The sequence below is a fragment of the Danio rerio genome, chromosome 15, assembly GCF_052040795.2.
Source record: "Danio rerio strain M-AB ecotype USA chromosome 15, GRCz13ab, whole genome shotgun sequence".
In the NCBI taxonomy this organism is placed as follows: domain Eukaryota; kingdom Metazoa; phylum Chordata; class Actinopteri; order Cypriniformes; family Danionidae; genus Danio; species Danio rerio.
This window is the reverse complement of record NC_141035.1, coordinates 25,692,107-25,716,678: the sequence shown is the minus strand read 5'-3', so window position 1 is coordinate 25,716,678 and position 24,572 is coordinate 25,692,107. Positions and strand designations below refer to the sequence as shown.

Below are 24,572 nucleotides of genomic sequence, written 5' to 3'. Positions count from 1 at the left end.
CAGATGGAAGGAGGACAGAAGAAAGACAAATAGGTAAAATAGGCAGGAAAGACAGATGAAAGGAGGATAGAAGATAGACAAATTGGCAGAATAGGCAAGATAGACGGATGGGAGGAGGATAGTAGATAGACAAATAGGCGAGATAGACAGATAGAAGGAGGATAGAGGATAAACAAATAGGCAAAATAGCCAAGATAGACAGATGGAAGGAGGATAAAGGACAAAAGGCTAGATAGATAGATAGATAGATAGATAGATAGATAGATAGATAGATAGATAGATAGATAGATAGATAGATAGATAGATAGATAGATAGATAGATAGATAGATAGATAGATAGATAGATAGATAGATAGATAGATAGATAGATAGATAGATAAATTAGATAAATGAACAACAGGGGCAGGCAAACAGACGGAGTGGCGGATGGAACAAACAATAAGACAGAGCTAATGATAAAACACCAGACAGAAATCTTTGAATAACCATTCAATAGTGTTCAAAGCATTACTGAAAGAATGTAGAAATCAATCTCATGTGAGGCTCTATTACGTTCCTGCTGTCTATACAATAGCAGATGCAGAAACAGATGATATGGTGATGAAGCTGAAGGATCAATCAGGCAGACACTCTCAGCACTCAGCCGCTAGACCACCCTGCCTCTGCCTGTGTTTGACTGCTCTGATCCCTGCATGAAGAAGAGCTGTGGTGATGACATGTCTGACAGGGTGCATCAGGATCGTGTGGCAGGGAAATTAAACACGAAGAACAAAACAAACAAAGGACAGCTAGAGCGAAGGAGAGAGAGAGAGAACGAGGTAGAGAGATGGAGCAGCCGACGAGGGATGTAATGTGTTGATGCGGCCTATGCGGAGGCCTGATGAGCATTAGCACCATCTCCCATGCACACAACCTTCAAATGACACCAGAGCCCTCAGCAGCTGATACAGCTGAGCTCATCTGATTTATTTAATCCAGCCGAGTAGTTTGGAACTAAGGAGAACAAATCACTTTGATGGAATTCACGATGGAGGAGTAGATGTACAGAAAGAGAATCAGGCACTCACAGCCTTTCTGCTGCGTAACTGTGGCTCTAAACAGGAAACAAAACTAGATTTCTAAGGGTGCTTTCACACCTGCCTATTTAGTTTGGTTGAATCACACTAGAGTTCGTTTTCCCTCTTGGTGTGGTTCGTTTGGGCAGGTGTGAATGCAGCAATCATACTCGAGTGCGCCCCAAAAGCGGACTAAAAAAGCGTACTGAGCCCTGCTTGAAGATGTGGTCTAGGTACGTTTTCGAACGAACCCTGGAGCGGTTTGTTTGTGGTGAGAACATGATCCGAACTAAAACAAACCAAACCACAAAAAGTAATTTGTCTTTTGTACTAACCCAGCAGCCGTAAGCTGATCCGCTGTGCATTATAGGATATGGAGGAAAAATATTTGTTGACAGTGCTTTACCAACATAGCGAGAGAGGGAAAACATTACCTGATGGATCGTTGGTAATATTTCCGCAAGATAACCATGCCGCAGTTTGGCTAAATTAATTCACGCCTCTTCCTGAAGTGACGTGCTATGCATTAAAACATTGTTTTCCAGCTGCGGCCGCGCTTCATTCACGAAATGTATAGTTTGTATAAATCAGGGACACAATCAGCGCAGTCGTCCCCATAGTAAAAAGCGACATTTTGTGTCTGCCGTTTTTTTTTACTTTGAGTTCATTGGCATTTTCCCACACGTGAATAGGTTCTATGTTCTGACCAATCGATAAGCAGTTTAGAAACTATGTTCCTGGCCAATGAGAGATGTGGATTTTGTCAGATGAGTGCATGTTGGTTCTTTTCAACTGGTTCAGACCAAAGCCAGCAGAGTGGTGTGAAAACGACCTAAAGACGGCAGAAAATGCAACAATGTATCATTTATTGCCCTTGGTCCGGACCAAATGAAGCGAATTACAGATGTGAAAACACCCTAAATTACTAGGGATTTAATTTTTTGAAAACCGGCATAAATTATAGTCTTATCAGAGTTTTGGCTTTTTAGAATCATTACAAACCTCATCATAATGAAATCTAATAATACATGAGGAAGGGGGTCATATTTACATTCAAATGATAGTTAATCTACACACAATGGAAGCCAAATCCTGAAATACAACTGTAAGTAGCTTAAATAGTCTGGACTGAGTCAGATTTTACTGAATATAAAGAGATTCTGTGTGTCTGTCACAGGATGTGCTATTTTCCCTCAAACAATGGATGAGCAGCTAATTTATTATGTTGCTTCTTTAAAAAAGAAGCTGGTTAAATGTATGCCTTGGGTTCTATAAAATAAGTAGCTGTGGATTAAAACAACCAATCAAATATGAAGAAGATTTTGTAATCTTTAACCCTCTACTGCACGCATTATAACAGATTTATTAAAATATATATTTGACTGTTTTCTTTTCTTAGAACTTGAACTGCTGTAAAAAAATAAAAAATAAAAAAAAAAATTTTAAAGATACTTTATATGTTGCCATGTGGCAACAAAGTCCAATAGTGGATCTTACTAAGGAATTTCTAATTTAGAACTTTACTTATAATTATTAATTTTGTTGTTTGCTTTGATTTAATTGGTGTTGCAGTATTATAAGCTTTAACACAAAACATATAAATGACACCTTAAACAAACCTTCCAACAACTCATATTCCAACAGCTTTCATTTATTCCATTCTTTTTGCTGAAAATTAGTGAAATCAATAATAATATTGTATATCATGTATACAACATACTGTCAATATAAATATTTTCTACAGTAAACATTATAACAAATAAATAACAAGTCTATCCAGATGCATCAGACTGCATACTGTAGCTACTAGCGAATAATGTTTACATATTATACTACATTCTTTACTACGCCTGTCTTATCTGCCTTTGAGCTAACTTACCTGAACTGTCTGCATCACTGCTCTTACCAAATGTCCAATCTACATCATTCTCATGGTCACTGAAACCCATCTTATCCTCACTTTCATCTGCAGGAAGGGCCAGTTCTGTCCTTTTCCTCTTTTACTTACTATAGAACATGGTGGTGCTCACTAATACCCTGTTCCCTGTATTTACTTCTAATCAAAAGTATTGCCATCAAAATGAGATTTCATCCATAATTCAAATGCCATTAACAATTAACTAATCAACATTATATTAATAGCATTCATGTTGTTATTAGACCCTTTTACACAGTGATACCGGTAAATATCCGAAAATTTCCAGAATGACTTTGCCGGTAAACTCAAAAAAGCACTGTTTACACAGATGAGGACGTTACGTCATTTTTCCAAAAAAGACAGTTCAAACATCCATTCCAAAATACCGGTAAACGACCTCTAAATGGCTGCATTTGTATTTTTAAACATTTCATTACATTACAAACTCTGTGGAAGGAGGAGTATTGTTAACAACTTCAATGAAAACATATGGAAGAACACAATCGCATATCGAGTTGTGTATAATATGTGTGTGTGCTGACGGTCACGGGCTGCTTTGCAGGCAGACGCGATGCATCAAGCAACTAAAGGAAGCAAAGCTCAAAGGTAAACAAACAGCAGCTTATCATAAGCATCTTATCAATAATTATTTACACCGCTAGCATTAAGAGGGAACATGTAACTGAACAAGCCAATCAGAGGGTTCTGATTGGCTACAGTAGACGTCTCACATCAGCGCGTCCTAGAACTGCACGCACTCTATCTGCCACTGCATAATCTATAGGTTGTAATGAGCTGCTTGCACAAATGCCTCGATTGGTGTTTTTTTAGATAAGGAAACTTTCTATAATACACATATGTATAATGTTACCGTTTTTTTATACGATAATGGAACACCATAAGACAATAACTTTATCCTTATGCATTTTGAAGTTAGTTTTCAAAGATTTGTTGTGTAGGGCTAAATAGTTCTTTAAATTAGATTTTTATCTTTAGAGACAACAAAATAAGTCACTTTAGATTAAAACAGCCAAATACATAAATGTAAAAGTCAAAAAGGCTGAAAAGTAAAATGCTGTGTTGATTAGTTTAATAGCATTTTCAGAGTATATTCCACAGTTCAGCACTCCTACACATGGCAAAAAATAGACACTGCTTATGCAGGAAGTGTGAATGCCGTGACCTGCGAACATGGTTGTCATAATAAATATGTGACACTTACAGTACATATGCTTTATAATGTTAATCAGGCCTGGTTTTAAAGTGGAACATCCACCACTAATATAAATCCTCTTATTGAAGTTTATAGTTCACCTAATGATTTTTGATATTTTTATATGAATGATATTTCTTTAAAGACTAATATTTTTAATACTTTTATGCTCACACTAAAAAAGATCATTTGAATAACATTCAGTGTTCACAACATAACATAAAGTGTTCACAATAAAAGGATCTAAAAATGCTTTAACTATTTATTTGGTTTCCTAAGTCCTATTTAGGGGATTTGTTCTTAAAGAAAAACTTTTTGGTGAAATAAGCTGGTTTTACAATTCCTCTATTGTTAAAAAGTTGAGTTTTACCCATTTTAAATCCATTCAGGCGATCTCTGAGTCTGGCGAGAGCCTTTTTAGCCTAGCATCAATCATTTAATTGAATTACCATTAACATCACGCTCAAAATGACCAAAAAGTTTTAATAATTAGTTACATAGTTACAGTAGTTACAATAATGTAGTTACATTTTGTGCTGAGACCAGTGAAAAAGTATTTTTCTTGAATTCAAGCATAACCCAGCAGGCGGCAATGTCATAGGACATTAATATCAGGCTAGACTACTAAGGCTATGATGTCAAAATTCAATGTAAAGCGAGAGTCTTCCAATAGCAACGTAAAGCAACGTTGACATTTGGTTGATTTTAGGTTGCAAGTTGGAGCTACACTCAGCAGGACACTGGCCCTCCAGGACCGAATTTGGACGCCCCTGTCTTAAACCAACCTCAAAAACTGTCATTTATTCGTCTGGAATGACAACCAAAATCCAACATCTGATGGACATCATAGTGGTACCATTCACACAATATCAAGCAGCAACATCATTAGACGTTGATATTTGGTTGATTTTAGGTTGGACGTTGATGGCCTGATGTTGGGTTCTGACATCAACTCAATTTTCATTTCCAAACAAAATGCAACATCCCCTCAATGTTGGGGTACAACATCAACCTGACATATTGACATTCTGTGCCAGCTGGGAATAATTAAGGAAATGTACTGCATTACTCTGACAGCAGCAGGAACAATGATGTTGTGCAGCGCTGTTCCATAGTTACCTAGCCGGGGATTTCCAGGTGCTGTTGTTTTAATATCCCTCAGACTTTTATAACACAGCCAAAATAAGGACTATAAAATCAAGAAAGTCAGCTTTAGAACCACTTCAATTAAATATTTCTCATTTCTGAGTGAGCAATCCCTTTTAAAAGCAGTTCTCCAAATAGGAAATTACAGACACTTTAGGAAATCTTTTAAGCCCTTTGACATCTCTTACACCACAAGTATCATCTGATGATGCTGTTTTTTACATTCACTCCCACTAATAGGACAGACCGGTGGGATGCTCAACACATTGCATCATAATGACACAAGGCTCATGATGCTTCACGCTAAATAGAAAGGCTTTCCGGTGATTGCACGATCACGGCTAATTCAGGCGGTGCCATTATCCGAACTGAGCGATTGTTTCTTGATTATTCATGACCTTCTCCTCTACGAGGCCCTTCCCTGCAGCTGGTTTGCTGAATTAATGTTTTGAGGAGCACATGGTCTCTCTCATAAGCCCTTATCAGCCAAATCTGGTAAAGATAGATTTGTAGGGAAGGAATTCATTTGTCCCCTGAGGCCCGCGCGCATTTCCCTGCAATCCATTTAATGACGGCCAAACGATGAGCATAATTGCTCATTAGTCTCTACGGGCCTCACGCTGGCCACCTTACATGTGCATCAGAAGTGAGTAGGACATGTATAAACACACATTCAGGAAAAAATCTAGCAAAATAAAAAGCCTGTTTTTTGATGAAACGAATAAAAGCTAATGCAGCTGATTAGGCCTCTTTATCAGGTCAGTTGTTCATCTCTACCCCTACGTGCGGAGCTGAATTATAGGGGGTAAACAGTGCAGACAGCTTGGGTTGATGAAAGTGGATGGCCTTGGTCAGTTGCCCTGGTTTGGTCTGTCTTTCTTCATTTCCTCTTTTTCAGCTTCCGTGTGGAGATCTTACTATGAGGAGACCCTGGTAGGCTTGCCATTGACCCTGCATAATTCTCTTGCACACACACTCACACAGCACATAAAAGGCCAGTCAGCACTCTCAGTAGAAAGGACACTCCAAAATGAGGCTGTTTTATGCAGCGGGAGATCACAGAGCATGAATAAATGAAGAATGGCAGATGGTCACACACATTCACACAGTAACGCACACATCCATACACCAACAAACGTTTGTCTTATGATGTGCTCTCTTTTAACATTGTTTTCAAATTGAGCCAGTTGTATTTTATTGCCTTACCATAATCCTAACTTCACACACATTTTATTTACAGATATTTTTTTAATATAGTACTTTTATTGTGTTCTTTTTACTATAGGCAGTTAACTCTAGAGTATTTTTAGGGACATGATGAAGATAGCAAAACATGAAAGGTCACTACAGTCAGTTTAATAAAATTTCTCACACATGGGAATTTCGTTTGAGGATAAAAATATTGCATAGAACATAAACGGAACTTACGTTCAGCGCTGAGCTAATCAACACTACTTTGAGGTACAGTACTAATAATTGATCACACTTAAATGTGAAATTGTGCAAATGTGATAGCACCTTAAAGAGGGTCTCGACTCAAAAATTTAAATTCTATAATTTACTCACATTTGACTTGTCACAAACCATTTTGAGTTTTTTTTTGAAAGAAGATATTTTAAAGAATGTTGAAAAAGTAAGCATTGACATCCATAGTAAAAAAAATACATATACTATGAAAGTCAGTGGTTACAGGTTTCCAACAGACTGTCAAGAGTAAACTTACAAAACGACCATAAATTAAGCATTGTAATAACATAACAATTGATTTAGATTAAGCAACAACAACAACAACAACAACAACAACAACAACAACAACCACCTTGCACCATGTTCTCATTTCAGGTTATTTGACAACTGCTAGAATACTTTATGGATTGAATTTCAATTGTTGTTAAATTAAAAGTAGTATTCACAAAATAGCAGTAATAAATAAATAAACAAATGTAAAACCATGAGATGTGTGATTTACAAATAGATGACTGTAATACTATTATAACGTGATCTTGTAAGACGACAATGTGCTGTTTCAGTTGAAATGAAGCTGGTGTCCAGCTGCTCCACAACTTGCTGGGGAAAGTAGCTAGCTACTGGAAAATCTATGTTGTATCATAAGTAGCTGAACAGCTACTTAAAAATGTAGCTAAGTTATTAGCTAAGCTATTTGTAGCTCGGCTACTTGTAGCTAGCTACTCCCAAAACTGCAAGTTGCCTTAATAATTGCAAAACACATATATTTATTTTCCTTTAGCTTATTCATCAGGGGTCATCACAGTGGTATGAACTGCCAACTTCTCCAGCATATGTTTTATGCTGCGGATGCCTTTCCAGCTGCAACCCATCACTGGGAAACCACCATAGACTCTCATACACACTCATCCACAACAGACAATTTAGCTTACCCAATTCACCTATAGTGCATGTCTTAGGACTGTGGGGGAAACCGGAGCACCTGGAGGAAACTCAAGTGAACACAGGGAGAACATGCAAACTCCACACAGAAATGCCAACTGACCTAGCCAGGATTCGAATCAGCTATCTTCTTGCCATGAGGCAACAGTGTTAACCACTGCGGCACCGCGCTGCCCCACTAGCCATATAATTTATAGCATAAAAGTAAAACAAACATTTCACATAAAACTCACCAAAATCATATTCATGACGGCTGAAAGGAATCTTCAGTACTGACTTCCAGCTCAACAACGACTATTAACTGTTAACCAATACCAGCATTTTTCCAATTAATGAAAAATTATTAATTTATGCAAAGAAAGAAAAAACGTTAGGAACAAGTGAATGTTTGATAACCATATGACAGCAGAATTTACATTCTTCTGGAAGTGAACTACTCCTTGACCTACTGTACATGTTACATACACATAATACACAGACATGTTTGAAAGGTTTACCTAATGACAACAACTTGATAAACACCACGAAACATGCTTTAATGTCAGCGGTAACCAACCCATCAGCTTGGTGACAAGATGCATGCAACTTTTCTTTCAGTCCCCCAACAGCAACTTGAAATGATTAAAAAACAAATTACACAGGCGAGTGGCATGGCAGCCCATTCATCAGTGTCATGTGAGGCTGGGCCTCGTGGGTTCTGAGAAGTCTTCGAGAGCAGCCGGTAATGACAAAACCATGCTTCAGGCTCTATAGCTGAAGGTGCTGCTGACCAACTATTTATTCGGTCTACTTATGCGAAAACATCCAAAGATGCTCTTCTTCGTTTCCTTCCTTCCTGTCAATGTCTTCCGTCTGATCCCGGATCCCACCGGAGCCCAAATCACAGCCTGTTACCTTGTGTCCTCTGCTTTACCTCTGAACACAAGCTAATGTTTGCTCTCCGTGAGGATGACTTCAAAAGGCTTTCAAACAATGGTTCCTGCTGTTTACAAACCGTGAAGAATCCTTCCCTTTTCACATTTATCTTTAACTTAAAAAAACAAACCTCTCTGTAATTCCAACCTGCTGGTTAATGCTTCAAAATTTAAACGGTGGTACAAATAACAGAAAGAGAAACTGGTCTTGTTAATTACAGTTAGACCAGCAAACACATTAGTGTTTGAAGGTGCTGTAAATTGTCTTGTGTGTAATTCAGCACTCTGGCTCGTTTTCACAAAACCTGGCCCAAAAAGATAGCATGTTTGTGCTTTATACCTTTAAATAAGCTACATGTCTTTTGTTGTTTTATTGTGGCTGTAAACACATTTTACGTCAGTCACAGTGCTACAATATTTTTTTTTTTCTGTAAGCAACTTCTCCTTTGGAACGACATGCAAAATATTTCCACTAGCTGTCAGATAGCGCTGAAAAAACACTTGTTTCTTTGACAGCACTAGAATTTATGAACTGCTTGGTAAGAAAGAAAAAAAACAAACAAAAAGAAAACAAAATTGAGGCTTGAAAGTACTGTATCAGGCAATCAGAAAACTTGGAAGGTTTTTTTTAATCAAATCTGAGAGAGTTCTTTCCCTGCACTGAGAGCTTGTTCACCCAAAACTCTAAACGGCTATAAAGAGATCAAAAAATAAATCCATATGAACTGAACGGTTCAATCCGATTCTTCTGAAAAGACACGATTGCTTTACAAGATGAGCAGCTTTAATTAAGTCATGTCTTTCACATATAAACATCGATTCGTATACATTTCAAACAGCATTTCTGCACGCTTGAAGCCCACTTCATCAAGGGGACGCCGATTGTAGGGTGTTCTACATCAAAGTGAACATCTGAATGCCTTCATAAAGGGCCCTTCCAATGCAATAATCACTTTAAGGAAATACGTTATTTATGGTCATGTGACCCAGACTGGCGAGACCTATTTATTTTGGTCACACTTTACAATAAGGTTCATTAGTTAACGTATTTACTAACATAACCTACGTATGAACAATGCTTGTACAGCATTTGTTAATCATAATTCAATGTTTACTAATGCATTACTAACATCCAAAGTCATGATTGTTACCATTAGTTAATGCACCGTGAGTTAACAATGAACAACTGTACTTTAATTAACTAATGTAAACTAACATGAACAAATGCTGTTATCAATGTATTGTTCATTGTTTGTTTATGTTAGTAAATGCATTAAGAAACATTAACTAATACAACCTTATTGTAAAGTGTTACCTTTATTTTATATTTACAAATGGTGAGAAAATTTTGAATGATTCAAGCTGTTTTGCTTTGCTATATATTACAAACATATAAGTTAAAGCAGTTAGCAAAACCTAGTTTTATTGTGTGTTCCCTAATAACTTATAGTTATGAGTGTTTCTTTAGAATAGTGTTTATTTCATAACATTATTTATTACTAATTATCGACATAGGCTAAGGTGTAATTAGATCAGGATACATTTAAGAATGTAATGAACAATTACATACAACAATTAGCTTGTTCAATAAATCTGCAGGCCTCCTGACAAATTCCATTTTTGGTCTGTGTTGTTTGCAGGGTGTTTCTGTATTTGACAGACTTCTCTGCATTTGGTTACATTGTGGATATTTGCAATGTGTTTCTGTATCGCATAATAAATATTTTGTAAGATTATAAATATTTCTGGAGATTTTACTGTATTTTGTGGCATTGTAATTATTTCCAGTGCATTTCTATGTTTGATTGCATTGTGCTTTTCTGTATTTGGCTTTATTATTTGTTACTATTTGTCATCACACTAAAAAAGATGCTGACTTAATGCTAATGATAATGCTGTTTTTCTGGTATTTTGCTAGTTGCATTATTTTTTTTCAGTTGCAGTGCACTGAGCTATTAATTCTGAGAATTTAAGTTTATTAAGTTCAAAGCAGAGATAAAATACACACATACATTTTGTGAACACATAATTTAAAACTTGTACGTACTTGGCGATGTGGCATTCTCCTGTGTTTAATAAAATGTAAACAGTCTCCAAATATAGCTCTCCTACACTCTCAGAAATAAAGCTACAAAAGCTGTGACCGAGGCAGTATTTTCTCAAAAGTTGCACTTTTTAGCTACCAAGACTTTTTTTTGTACCTTTAAGGTACAAGGTAAGGTGTTTTGTAGTTTTATTTCTAAAAGTGTATTCTGTCATCAGTTATTCACAATCATATCCTTCCAGAATTTTAGAACCTTTGTAGTCCTACACCACAATCACAAAAATGATATTTTAAATGGTTTTAGTCAATACACAAAAGGTCAATGGTGTCCAAACCGAATTTTGGTTGATTGAGAAAAAGAGTCATACAGGTTTGAAACGGCATGAGGGGCAGCAAATGATGTCTGTTATTTATTTTGGTGAACTAACCCTTCAACTTGACATGTCATTACAAATCACAGTGGTCAACGGTACAAAATGCTAAAACAAACAGTGGGGTATATCACAACTGTCAAAAACATCTGTCTACCCACCTGAGACAAGAATATATCCTGCACTAATTACCGCTGACTTCTCATTTCAGTATACTGTCAAAAACTTGAAGTATGGGATTGTAGATCCAGAACATAAAACTGACTCAAGCAGTCAGTATAACTGTCATCTGCATAATTTAGGTTAAGGAGTTGGTTTACCTGAACTTTCTTTTCTTTTCTTTTTTTCAAACACACACTATATATATAGAATCTATATATATAGAAGAATGCTGATAGCTGGGACTCTTCAATAGCATGAAAGAAATATACACTAACTGACATAAGTATTGTAGCCTATCCAAGTTTTAGGAACAACAAAAAATAAGTTAACTTATAGTTGATCATTTGGTATCAGACGTGGCCTATATTAAAGGCAAAGTCCTCTAGATTTAGTTTATTTTCCCAAAATAAAATATGTTCATGCCTTGATTTTTAAATATTTAATTAGGACAGTAAGGTCATAATTAATATTATGTATGACTTCTACGATCTTGAACAACTGCTTCCATACTGTACATCTCTGCAATGACTCAAATAACGTATTAATAAAGTCATCTTGAATGGCAAAGAAAGTGTTCTAGCAGGACTTCCAGAGTTCATCAGTATTCTTTAGATTCATATTCAATGCCTCCTCCTTCATCTTGCCCCAGACATGCTTAATAATTTTTATCTCTGGTGACTGGGCTGGCCAATCCTGGAGCACCTTGACCTTCTTTGCTTTCAGGAACTTTGATGTGGAGGCTGAAGTATGAGAAGGAGTTCTCTCCTGCTGAAGATTTTGACCTGCCCTCTGGTTAGTAATGTAATGGGCAGCACAAATGTTTTGATACCTCAGGCTGTTGATGTTACCATTCACTCTGCAGATCTCTCGCATGGCCCATACTGAACGTAACCCCTAACCATGATTTTTCCTTCACCAAACTTGACTGATTTCTCTGAGAATCTTGGGTCCCTGCAGGTTCCAATAGGTCTTCTGCAGTAATTGTGATGATTGGGAGGCAGTTGAACAGATGATTCATCAGAAAAATCAACCTTCTAACACTTATCATTTGTGTTTAACAGAAGAAGAAATTCAATAGAGTAAACAATAGAGTGAGTAAATGAATAAAATAAGTTCCTTTCTGAAACTATCACTATAAGACAAAAAAATCTGTCTTTGTTATGCTTGTGGTTAATATACGATTAATAGGAACCCCAGGTTCCTAATGTCCATAATTAGGAGTCTGAGGGTCACTCGTCAACTTTTATTTCCATGATCACATGCTCGACTCTGGAAACAGGTGACGAAGGCAAACAATCTCTGCCATGTGTTTTAACAGATGTCTCAAAACTGAATTGACGCATTTGTAGTAAACAATATTTTCTGAGAATGTGCGCAGGAAGGTTATATAATAACACCAGTGCAAACTTTCTGATCTTCAGAGGTTGTTCAATAAAATCAGATCTCTAATGTGCGCTGGTCTCATTGGCACACCTCTTTCATTTAAACGCAGCGCAAAGGCCAAATCCCAGGGTGACAGTCAAACACAGATGAAAATGTTCGTCACTCTGTGAAGCGTTATTGCCTGCACAAATCACAAAGCAACAGTCCCTTTACTGCTCACCTGTACGGCAGTCACCACCAAAGAGAATACATCTAGTAATTAGAGCAAAATGGCTTCGCTCCTTTCCTTTCATTATCGCAATTAACCTACTGAACCTCATCTCTAACAGAGGGGGGGAAGGATGTTGTATCAAATTACAGGGACGTTTCATAGCAGCGGTAGCTCTTGCTCTTCCTGTGTGATAATGAGGACGAGATCGGAATTGATATGTAACATCTGAAAAGTAAAGATTCAGGAAAAAAAAGCTGAAAACTACATCGAATGAAGCCAGAGATGGAGAAATTGGAGCACTTGAAGGAAATTCTTGAGAACATGTGGTGGGAGTTTTTCTTAATTAAACTGTAGCTAATAAAAGGTAGATGATCACATTATTGTTATATATAATATTGAACTTTTTTATTTTCCTGGAAGCCGTGATATCTTTCTGCTGATAGGCAAATCATCTACTGTAAGTTCACTCAATAGTTGATAAATTTTGCACTATTTCTTACCACATTTCTTACAATAACAATTTTCATAGGCCTGTTATAAATGGAAAATTAGCATCACACTTTATTATAAGGAACAATTATCATAATTAACAAACAATTAACTATGCATTTTTGCCCAATAAACAAATTTTTAGCTGCTTATTAATGATTTTTAAAGTAGTTGGGATTAATTGGGGATGTAGAATAAGATGATGCAGAATACGTACTTGTTAAGCATTAATTAACAGTAGAGACGCACGGGTAAGCCTAATCCGCAACTTCATATTATTTTTCCACCTGCCACCCACATGCACATGTAGTTTTATCAGATATATATATTTTATATATACATAAATTATATATATAAATATTATATAAATTCTTTGTTTTAAGCATGATAATAGGTCAGCGTGGATCGTTCGTTATTAACAGCTGATTCAGTGAGCTAATCTTTGCATCTCTGATAAAATAATACGCTGTTTTTCCTAACCAGCCATAGCCTGTTGCTTTGACACAAACTGTTTGGTGATGGGCTATGATAGCATCAGCATCAACTGCACCATACTTGGCCCCGATGTTCATTGGTCTTTGCGCTACTTGGAGGAATCCTTTTCCAGAGACAACTTTGAAGGGGCGTATGTCAAGGCAGCACAGGTACACACATGCATCTACGAGACTAGACTTAACTTCCAGTGGTATTTTTTACTGTCTCGACAAATGTAAGATCTTAAAGTGCTTGTCTGACTTTGACCTGACTGGCCTTTTGATTTATCACACACATGATGTTTGATATAGACCCTTTTCACATTTCAGGGTTTCTTAGTAGAGGAAGTCGTCATAGTTGGGAAAACTTATAGCACAGTGAATGGGAGAATACAACAAAAATGAATTTTTACAATCTTTTTGCTCAAATAACAAAATAAAAACTAAATGGTGTTATCAAGACTTTCATAAAAAAGAAAAAAATGTGTTAGACTGATGATGGCAGCCAAATTTACTGCCCTGTCCACATAGATGCTGCATTAGAAAAAGCCTCACACAAAGTGTTAAAAAAAAATTTAAAAAAAATAAAAATATTAAAAATTTTCAAGGACTTAATATGCTGATCACTGTTAAATGCGTCATAAAAGGCTTGTGAAAAGGGTCCATTTAAGGTACAAGTCTTCTGGCTTTCATATACATACAGCACTTCACAGCCAATGCATATTACATACCCAGCACTTGATTCATCCACGTTATCTACTTCGCTAAAATGCTCTGACATGAGACTTTTCTTTCCTTCCTTTTGTTTTGTTTTTAAGTGTCCTTTTTAAATTTCCTGCGGATCTGTTTCACCTCCATTTCTGCTTTAACAAATGGAAAAAAAAAATACATTTGTATTTTACAGAATATGTTTAAAAAATACTGGATGATATTATTGTTGTCAGATTAAATTATTTTATTTTATTTCATTTTATTTTGCATGATTGTGGCTTAAAAACCTTCTGAGATCCCGCCCATTGACTTGTGTCTTCTGTAGTGGACATTGTGATTTCATTCATTTTCTTTGAATTTTTTGAGCTACTCTGTCAAGTCCTGTTGTATTGTTCAAATGACATCCTGGGCTTTCTAGTGATAGGTCATTTGATTGGCTGGCATGCTAGGAACCACCTCTTACACTGCATCCAAAATGGCCGACATACAAGCAAGCACATTTTATCGGAAGGAGAGAGGCATGTAAAATTTTGCTTTTTAAATGTTTTTATTATTATTATTATTAAACATATATTTGTTTATTAACAATTACAATACATTTAGCTTTCAAAGCTGTTAAATTGTTTGTTTCAAAATATCATCTTTTTTTTTATGTCAACTATAATTATTAATTACAAATTTATGAAGTTATAAATTACATTAGGATGGTCCTGGTGTCCACCAGGACCATCTTAATGTAATTAATAACTGCATGCTGTAGGAGGCAGAACTGAAGCAGAGAGGATTCTTTATAAGATATTTGAGGGAGACTCTGACTAAAAGTCTGACAATCAGACAATTAAAGAATTAAAGACAATTAGAAAATGACAATCAGTTTTAAATCGCTTTTTTTGTTGAGTTTGTTTTGGACTAACATCACTTCTTTTTCCCCCCTTTTTTCCCCTATATAGCCATATCCTGCAGTTTTGTTGTCTGAGTAATTTCAAACTAAAATGGTCCTGTGGTCCACTACAGTGGACATGCAGTAAAATATATATAAAAAAAAAAAAAAGAAAATGTAAAAACTCTAAATTGTAAAATTTTTTATTAACCTAAATGATGTAGGAAATCACAGAAAAAACAAACACACACACACAAAAAAAATCATTGGGTCTCAGGAGGTAAAGATTAAGCACTGTCGACTGCTTTTATTGCTGATTTATGAAGTTTATATGCTATAAATCATCCCTGTCAAACCTCCCGGTTTTCCCAGGATTCTCCCATATTTTACAGTTCTATGCAGCTATCATTCCATAAAGGTATTTTCCCATATTTCTCCTGTTTTTTTTATCTTTCTATGAAGGGTGGCAATAAACATTACATAGCCGATCCTCTCTATACACAACCCATATGTTCTGTGCTTTCAAATTGTTTAGGCATGAAAACACTCCAAAATAAAAATGGCAGGATTCCCTTCCTTTCCATTACAGGCACTATTGCCCCTCCAATGCAATCCTCAATACAGTCATTCCATGTAGCAGTGAGTGACTGTCAGACACACTCCATACCAAGGGAGGAGGATCCCTTTTTTTCACATCCATATTTTGATAGGTATGTACACCACCCAACATGCTCTGAGCAGGAATCAAACTGGCAACTTTCTGCATGAGAGACTAAAGACCATGGCCTTAATCTTTCCTAATTAGAAAGAATCTGTACTTGTATGCCTAATAATTATTTTTAAAAAAGCTGCCCGAGTTGCCAAAATGGGCTCCAAGTGTGTTCCTTAATATTTATCGCCATTTAAATTCTATCTTCATTTACACACTCGAATATCCTTCCAAAGCCCAGATGACCTTCTTTCTTCCTAGAATTTCAGAAGATATATTGAAGGACAGTGTGAACCAAACAACATTTGGTTTTCAAACATTTCAACATGTTTTAACATTTCAAATGTGAAGCTCAGTGACTTCCACTGAATAAAAAACACTTTCTAAAAATATAGTCAGATTCACACAGAAGATATTTTGCAGAAAATAGGGGGAAAAAAGTAAACCAAGGTTTGGAAGGACATGAATAAATAACTGCGCTAGAAAAGAGCACTTTGGCCAAAGGTTTGTATGTGTACTGTCACAACTAATGATTGATTTCTCCAAATGATTCACAAGCAGCAGGTGAGCATGATTCACAGCTTGTCTGGACACCGTGAAGTCCTGATTTACATTTGCCGCGAGAGAAGCGCTGCTGTAATGCACAGAAACAATATATCTGAGCGGAGATCCCACGGGGACTTGAATTATTCCCATGACAGATGGATTCAGGTGAGATGACAGAGATGTAAAGCCGCGTGTGGGTGTGATGTTTTGGCCTCAGTTCGCAGCCAGATCAGAAATTGCCTTTGAAAAATGCCCCGCCCCCAGCACAGTCATAAATTGGCCTCGCTTATCAGCAAACCGATTCCATCTCTCAAAGTGCCTTGGGTCTCGTCTACATCTAAAGAGGCCATCTATCCATCCATCCATCCATCTGCTTTTATCCTGGGTATGTTTTAAAATGGAGGCAAGTGAGTTTGGCGGCCATGATGGTGAGGCCTCCAGCCAGCTACTTTCCAGGTAGTCTCAGCTCTCAGATCTTACGCCCACTGACTGCTGGCTGAAAGTCTGATGCACACAAAACTGGAAACATTTCAGGAGTTTTGAAGCTATTATCTGACTGAAATCTACAGGAATTCCAAGGACATGTTGTTTTCTTTAAAGGTCCACAGGGGGAACAAAGCCATTGTGTTGGCTAAGCCCTTCATGAAAGAAACCCACATGAAAAAATATACCATAATCGTTTATAGTCAATGCAGTGACACTTTACTTGAAGGAGGTCATTTTAAGACTGCCATGAAGCATTTATAATCAAGACTTGACACATTAAATGAATATGAAGGAGATTTCATGCATGCTTATGACAATTGCTCTGTTATGTCATTTTAAATGCAAAGATGACATAGTTTGAGATGTCTTAGTTATGACAACTTGACATTAACAAGAAAACATCACTTGTCATAAATCCGCCATAAACATGATTGTCATGAAGCCATTGTAATTGTGTCATGAATATTTTTATTCTTTTTTTTTTCAGTGGAAGAAGCTGAATGTCTTTAAATTTTGTGTCAAATATATTTTTTAACAGCGTCATTCATTTTCAATGATATTTAATGACAAATTTAATTTGTACCACTGTAGTTGAGGTCAAGAAAAACAAAAATTAAGCTGTTATTGATCACAATTGTATGTTATAACTAGGCCCAGACAGAAACTGCAGACATTTATTGCTATTGCTGCAGAGAATTTTGTAAACATCTAGGGATTTATGCGGAATGATTTCAGGAGTATCATAACTAAAAAATTAATATATCAAATAAAAAATAACATCTTTTTAACTTGCATTTAATGTTTACAATGCAAATCCAATTGGATCCATTTATTTGGTAAACAAAGCAAATCTGCGGATTTCTGCACGCACAGTTTCCGTGTGGGCCTAGTTATAAGCATGCATAAAACCACCTTCATATGCATTACATGTCATGTCATGTAAACAACCTCTTCAAGTAAAGTGTTATCATAAAATCTATATTGTTTTAAAGTGTTTTATACTATGGTGTTTTATAAAATGTATTATTGTGTATATTATAGTATTTACAGCTCTTTGTTAATAAATGCTTCAGTATTAAATATAAATATACAATTAAAAAAATTACTGTATATTTAATTCGTTTTCTTGTCGGCTTAGTCCCTTTATTAATCCGGGGTCGCCACAGCGGAATGAATCGCCAACTTATTCAGCAGGTTTTTACGCAGCGTATGCCCTTACAGCCGCAACCCATCTCTGGGAACACTGTATATTTACTATATTTAACTATATTTACATTATACAACTACCCTGTTAAAACAAATCCGTTATTTTAAGGATTTTTGTTTTTTTGGCCGCTGGGGTGCTGTTAAAAAAAAGTAAAATAACGGCCATCAAATTACAAACATTTACCATAAAATAAAGGATGTTAAAGTACAGAAATTTCCTAAAATTAAATTTTTTGGTAAATTGGTGCAATTTATCATCTTTTACTTTACGGTAAATTTTTGTAATTTAACTGCTGTTGTTTTACCTTTTTTACTGGCACCCCAGCTGCTGAAAAATAAATTTGTTTTTACAGGGTAGTTATATATAGTAAATATAGTTAAATATAGTAAATATACAGTGTATATTTAACAGATAAACCTAGAACTATACACTATAATATACATATGTTTTACCACAGTAAACGGTGTATATATACAGTACACTATTGCTGTAAAAAGTTAGCACCATACAGTACTGGGTAACTTGTTCATATTACTTTTCTTGATCACATCAAAAATATAATTATCATGACAGATTAATTCAGGTACTTTAGTGTAGTTCAAAGCACTATAGTGTTTACTTTAAATTACAAGTATTGTTTATGTGGGAAGCCATCATGCTTAATAGAATCACCTTAATGCATTGTCAAACGTGGTGTTATTTTACATAAGCCAGCTGAGAATCAATTACTGAGAGAGTCCTTTAATGTAAGTGCTGGTGAGTTATTATAGGACATTGACATTTCCATGTCCCTAAACGTAACACTGATCAAAACAAACTGTGATTGGCTGCTTGCATGTAGTCAGACTGCCACTTGCCTAATTGGACAGCCAATGAAAGCATCAATAGAGTCTAGACCTTCTGCCATCAGTCTGAAAGTTTTTCTTTACAAGACTTTTTTGGTAAGGTAGAGATATGTTGAATCTGCAGTAACATAAAACTCCTTTAACTCAAATCTCACAGTCTTTATTTATTTTTTTACATTGGTCCATTTAAAACTGTTTGCCTTAAGGTAAAAACATACCACCATTCCTGCTGCTGTCACACAAAGGACAACAACGTAGAAGTCAAAACACCATTCATTTGGTGTTTTGACCAATTTCCACAGGGAAATTGATTTTCTTACAATAACTTTTAAAGACAGACCCACTGTGAGCTTCAAGGTTGTTAATCGATGGTATTTGAAGCCTTCTGTTCATATTACTTCCCTTTTTAAAAAAAAAACAAAAAGTTTATACTAGCAGAATTAACAGTGAAAACCAAAGTTATTTATTATGTTGTACAAACATTCTTTGGCAAAATACTTTGTAGACTTAAACTTTGTAAAAGTTCAGATTGCCCTAAACAATTGTAAAAACCTCTAACCTCCAAACTCTAGCAAATTATGATATCTGCTAATGCATCTATACATTTTTAATCTCATTTTTAATCCTCAATCTAACCCCAGACTCAAATCTTTACAACAAAGCTAAAGCATAAACCCCATAACCCCAAAGGACAATCAAACATTAACGCATTTTAATATAATTTTCATGCCGAAACACAAAATAATACTTACAGTATGTTAATGTTTATTCTCCAAGTAAAATAGGAGCAAAATATTTGTTGGAACAAGGACGATCCAGCCCTTGCAGATCGCTGGTATTTACACGGATCGCATACGGACTACAAATCCACCATTTTATGGAAAGTATGTTTTTACTTGTCATGCACCACACACACACTACCGGTTCCTGATCTAGACTGATACACACAGGCTGACACAGCTGGTGGATCTTTACAAACTGATTACATGGACTTTTAATACAGCGCACATACACACTTCATTGCTGAGTCTTGTTACTGTATCTGTTTAGTACATTAAAATGCGTTGCCTTTGTATTGCTTTGCCGTGTTTTTAACCCTTGCCTTGTTTGTTTGTTTTAAGTTGTCTGCTGCCTGTTATTTTGACTACTACTCTGGATTGCCCTTACACATCTGTTTGCTCCTGTGTTGATCATTGCTTGCCTGACCATCTCTATCTCAATAAACCTGCATTTGGATCCGCACACCTGTTATCAGCGTCCACTGTCACTGTTACAACTTAACTTTTACAATTAATCACAGTTTGCTTACTTAATAATTATAAGGCAACACATGTATACTCTTGTTTTAAAGTTGTTAACTAATCACTTTTTACAGTGTACATCCGATGATGAGTTTGAGTTCACTTAACTTTCACTTACCTGCATATATGAGTGAAGTAAACTAATGCATTTTTTTAAACAATTGTACAGTGTATAGACATAAAATAAACTCTTGCTGTTTCTGTAAATTAAAACATTACTTTAAATGAATAGTTGTACACAGTATTTCATCATTTTAAATTTGCCTGTGATTTGCAATGTTTCATAGTATTATGGTACTTTCCCTCAATGAAACTGTTTAATAAACCTTTCATAAACTTAAACTTTTTCTAAACTTATACCTTTGTCCTTGTATTTAATTTTAAAATATATATATATATTATTTTTACTTCAACTAAAAGTTTGTTATGCCATGACTCACTTTACAGCTGGTGGGTTTGTTTCAAGGGGGATTTAACAAAGACTTTCAAAATATTAAAGGGAAAATAAATAGAAAATGACCATAAATTATAACTAATGCACTTTATGAAGCACTATAACTTCAGCAAAGTTTGAATTTTTGAATAACTTTCTTAGTTTTAATTTAAAGTTCATGTTGTGACTCACTTTACAACTTTTGGGTTTATTTCAAGGGGGATTTAACAATGACTTTTTCAAAATCTTGAAATAAAGGTGTAAAATAATTAGAAAATTTGCACAACATGCTCTTTATGAAGCATGACTTCAGTCATTTTTCTACAAGCGCTTCATTTTGGTAACCGCTGATCATTCTGCTACAAAAGACATTTTGCAACATGGCAGCTATACCCAAAGGAGTCAATCTCACCATACCAAAGCTTTTCAGCAATTCCACCTGCACCATAAAGTGCTTCATTACTCCCCAGAGCATGGCCAGACCTGAAGCTGAAGAGCTCTCTCTGAGTCATTTACTGATTACTGGCTTTCTGATGGATGTAGTGCGTTTCTGACAGGTTTTTTTTCACACTGTGATAATGGCGTAATGAAACACCAGTGTATGGATGTAAGGATGGTGTGGCGTTGGTGTACGATGGAGGCAAGAGAGACTAAATAAGTGAAGGAAAGCAGCGTGGTGAAATGAAGTGGCTTCTTTAAATTAGGTTGGAGTGTGCTGAAGTGTGTCGCTTTGTTCCACACTGAGTGGCTGCTCTTAAAGCGCTCTGAACTTAAAGCCGTATCAGATGAAAAAGTTTTGAAAAATCCATCCTGGTTTGTTATTTCTAGCACACTTCAGCATGAAACAGAAAGATTGAAATGGAAGCATCAAAGATACTGTTTATAGGATACTTAAATCAACGGAGGCTGGTGGGGGTCAGGATCAGTACAAGTGTTATTTTAACATGGAGGCGTCATCATTTTAGCCACTACTTCTCAGACTTAAAAAATGTTAACTTTATTGTTTGGGTTTGTTTTTCTCTTTCTGAAAATGTCCCTGGCCCTGATGTGTGTTCTTACACAAGTTGAACAAGATGTATAGTTTGTTTTATGTACAAGTAACTAGCAATCTAGCAAGGGTGATGGTGCTGTCTATTCAGATGTAAGGCCTGGAAATGAAATTATTTCAGTGCTTCATTGTGTAAGGAAAATGTACAAATAAGGAGAAAGTAAAATGTACTTGATGCAGATTCTTGTAAAGTAAAATTTCTAAACAATGTTACTTTTACAGAACTTAAAATAGCAAATCTGACTTTATTCCATAAATGAAATTTACATTAAAAACCTGAGCTCAAAAGAAATCCGTAACATTCTTAAAAAGAAGGAAGCAGTTGTTTCTTCATTATACAGTGTTCAGCATTCTGTAAAGAAGGACACCCCTCACTAATCTCTCTGTTAAACTAATATTTTCTATAGGATGTTTAACGATATTATACGTGTACATATACATTAGTTAAGTCAGTTCTGAAGCCAAATCTGGAGCTTATCTAACAAAATAACTTCTGATAACTGTCCAAAAATTAGGAAACCAAATCTGCATGTTTGTATATATATATTTGTAATTTATTTTGTAATATTTTGCATTAAACTGAATGTAATAGTTTTTGGTTTTAAAATGTTTGGTAAGTATAATGAGTATTAAAAAAAGTAACAAATATGTTTTGTTTAAATGCACCAAAATATATTATTTCACTCAAAAATTGATAAAAATATTCATTTTCAATACATGGGGTGTACTTATTTATGATGAGCACTCTGGACTTTTGCCAACAACGAGTTTTTATTCTTGCAACCTTACAGTGTGGCTCTATTTATTTATTTTACCAGGAATGTCCCACGGAGATGCAATATCTTATCTACCAAGGAGTCCTGGTCAAGACAAGCAACATATACTGTAGTAGCATGTAGGACAGAGTTACCAAAAAAAAAAACCATGTCACAACAACTCGCCGCTGTCGCCACTGACTTACAGGGTTCAGGACATGTAGAGCTGCGCATCGACGGATTTGCTCTTCAGTGTTTGGACTCTCAGCAGTAAATATTAAACCACACTGAACTGAACTAAACTTAAACTCTGAAAACGAAACTGACACTGTTTCAATCTAATATAATCTTCTATGTGAAGCTGCTTTGACACAATCTACATAAAAAAATAAATATGAATTGAATTGAATTAAACACATTGACACACACAAAAATAGTATAAACCATAATCAAGTGTTAAAACGTGCACTGTTCTAAATTGACAGTCTTTAAAATATAGTGATAGATACAGATTTCATAAGGAGTATGTCTTGAAGCTCATTCCATATATATGAAGCATACTTAGAGAATGCAGATTGACCTAACTCTGTGTGAAATAATGGAATCTTAAGTAAGAGTATATCTGCTGATTTGGTATTGTAAGTATTTAAACAGTACTCCAACAGATAAGATATATACTGTCATAATTTACCAAATAAAGCACCTTAACTGTAATGAAGTCCATTCTGTCACTTTTTATAAATTACACGGATGTGTGCATGCACTTGAATGAGTGACATATCTTAAGGCACTTTGATAAACAATATCCAACTTTTTTTAAAAACATTCAGAGGAGCGTGCATATAAATTATCTCCGTAATCCAATACTGATAGAAGTGTACTCTCAACTAAACATTTTCGAGCAGCAAAGAAGAACACTTAAGCACAACTACATTCAGCTATAGATTCAGGTATGTGACATTTATATGTAGCAACATCATATCTATATAGCAACATTTTCTTGTTTTTTGGTATAGGCACATGCTTAATAAACTCCAGCATTAGACAGCATCTCACCAAGGAAGTCAGGATGTAGGTGTAGTAGACTGACAGCATCCCCAACTCTGAGGCCTGGAAGACAAATGAGAAGAACATTGAATATTTTTTGACAATGCTGGGCTAATTGTAACAGGTAAACATACTGAATCTGCATCACAACCATTGAGAAGGCAAAAGCAAGGTTCACTGCTTTGTAAAACCTGTTCAGAGATGGATGAAAGCTAACAAAAGATTGCCGCTCTGTCATTGCCATCCTATTTATCAATTCTCCTCCGTCTCCAAGGAAACCAGGCAGCAAATACAATATGTCAATCAAATGTCAGGGATAAAAACACTTTCAACAATTATTTCTATGGAAAGAGAACTGAGTAAGAGGGACAGTTTAGAGTACAATAAATGCACAAGACGGAAAGCGATTGAGCGGTGGGGGGTGTTGGTCTTCTTTCTGGCAGAGTGAAATGTTAAATAATGAATTAAAAATTGTATTGATCAAAAATAACCTGCAGTGAAATAGAATCACATTTCCTGGAACAAAAAGAACAGTAAAGTCACTTCATGATTGTTATAAGTTTGACAAATAATTTCTCCAAAACTGCTCTTGCAGATCTTTTCATTAACCTTGCAGCCATGATCAATAATCTCTGGAGTTACAGTGCATACACAGATTTGTTTTTTAGTTATTGGCTGCAGAATGGGAGTGGGTAGAGATGTGCTTGAAGCCAAAGATCTCATTCTGAAAGGAATGGAAATTGGCTTTAACAAATATAATCAATTCTATAAGCTTGTCACGATCTGGTGTTGTTATTGTGTTGCTTTTCGTGTATT

At 35.7% G+C, this 24,572-nt stretch overlaps 1 protein-coding gene across 6 annotated transcripts in view; it reads right to left on the bottom strand.

Annotated features, from left to right (window-relative positions):
* The window catches only part of grik4 (glutamate receptor, ionotropic, kainate 4), a 647,123-nt gene that overhangs the window by 158,301 nt on the left and 464,250 nt on the right, over positions 1 to 24,572 (bottom strand). For all 6 annotated transcript variants that reach the window (XM_087284137.1, XM_087284133.1, XM_087284134.1 and 3 more), the window contains one exon: positions 23,766 to 23,819. In XM_087284137.1, coding sequence (XP_087140263.1) covers positions 23,766 to 23,819 — 54 coding nt within the window. The remainder of the gene's footprint in view (positions 1 to 23,765; positions 23,820 to 24,572) is intronic.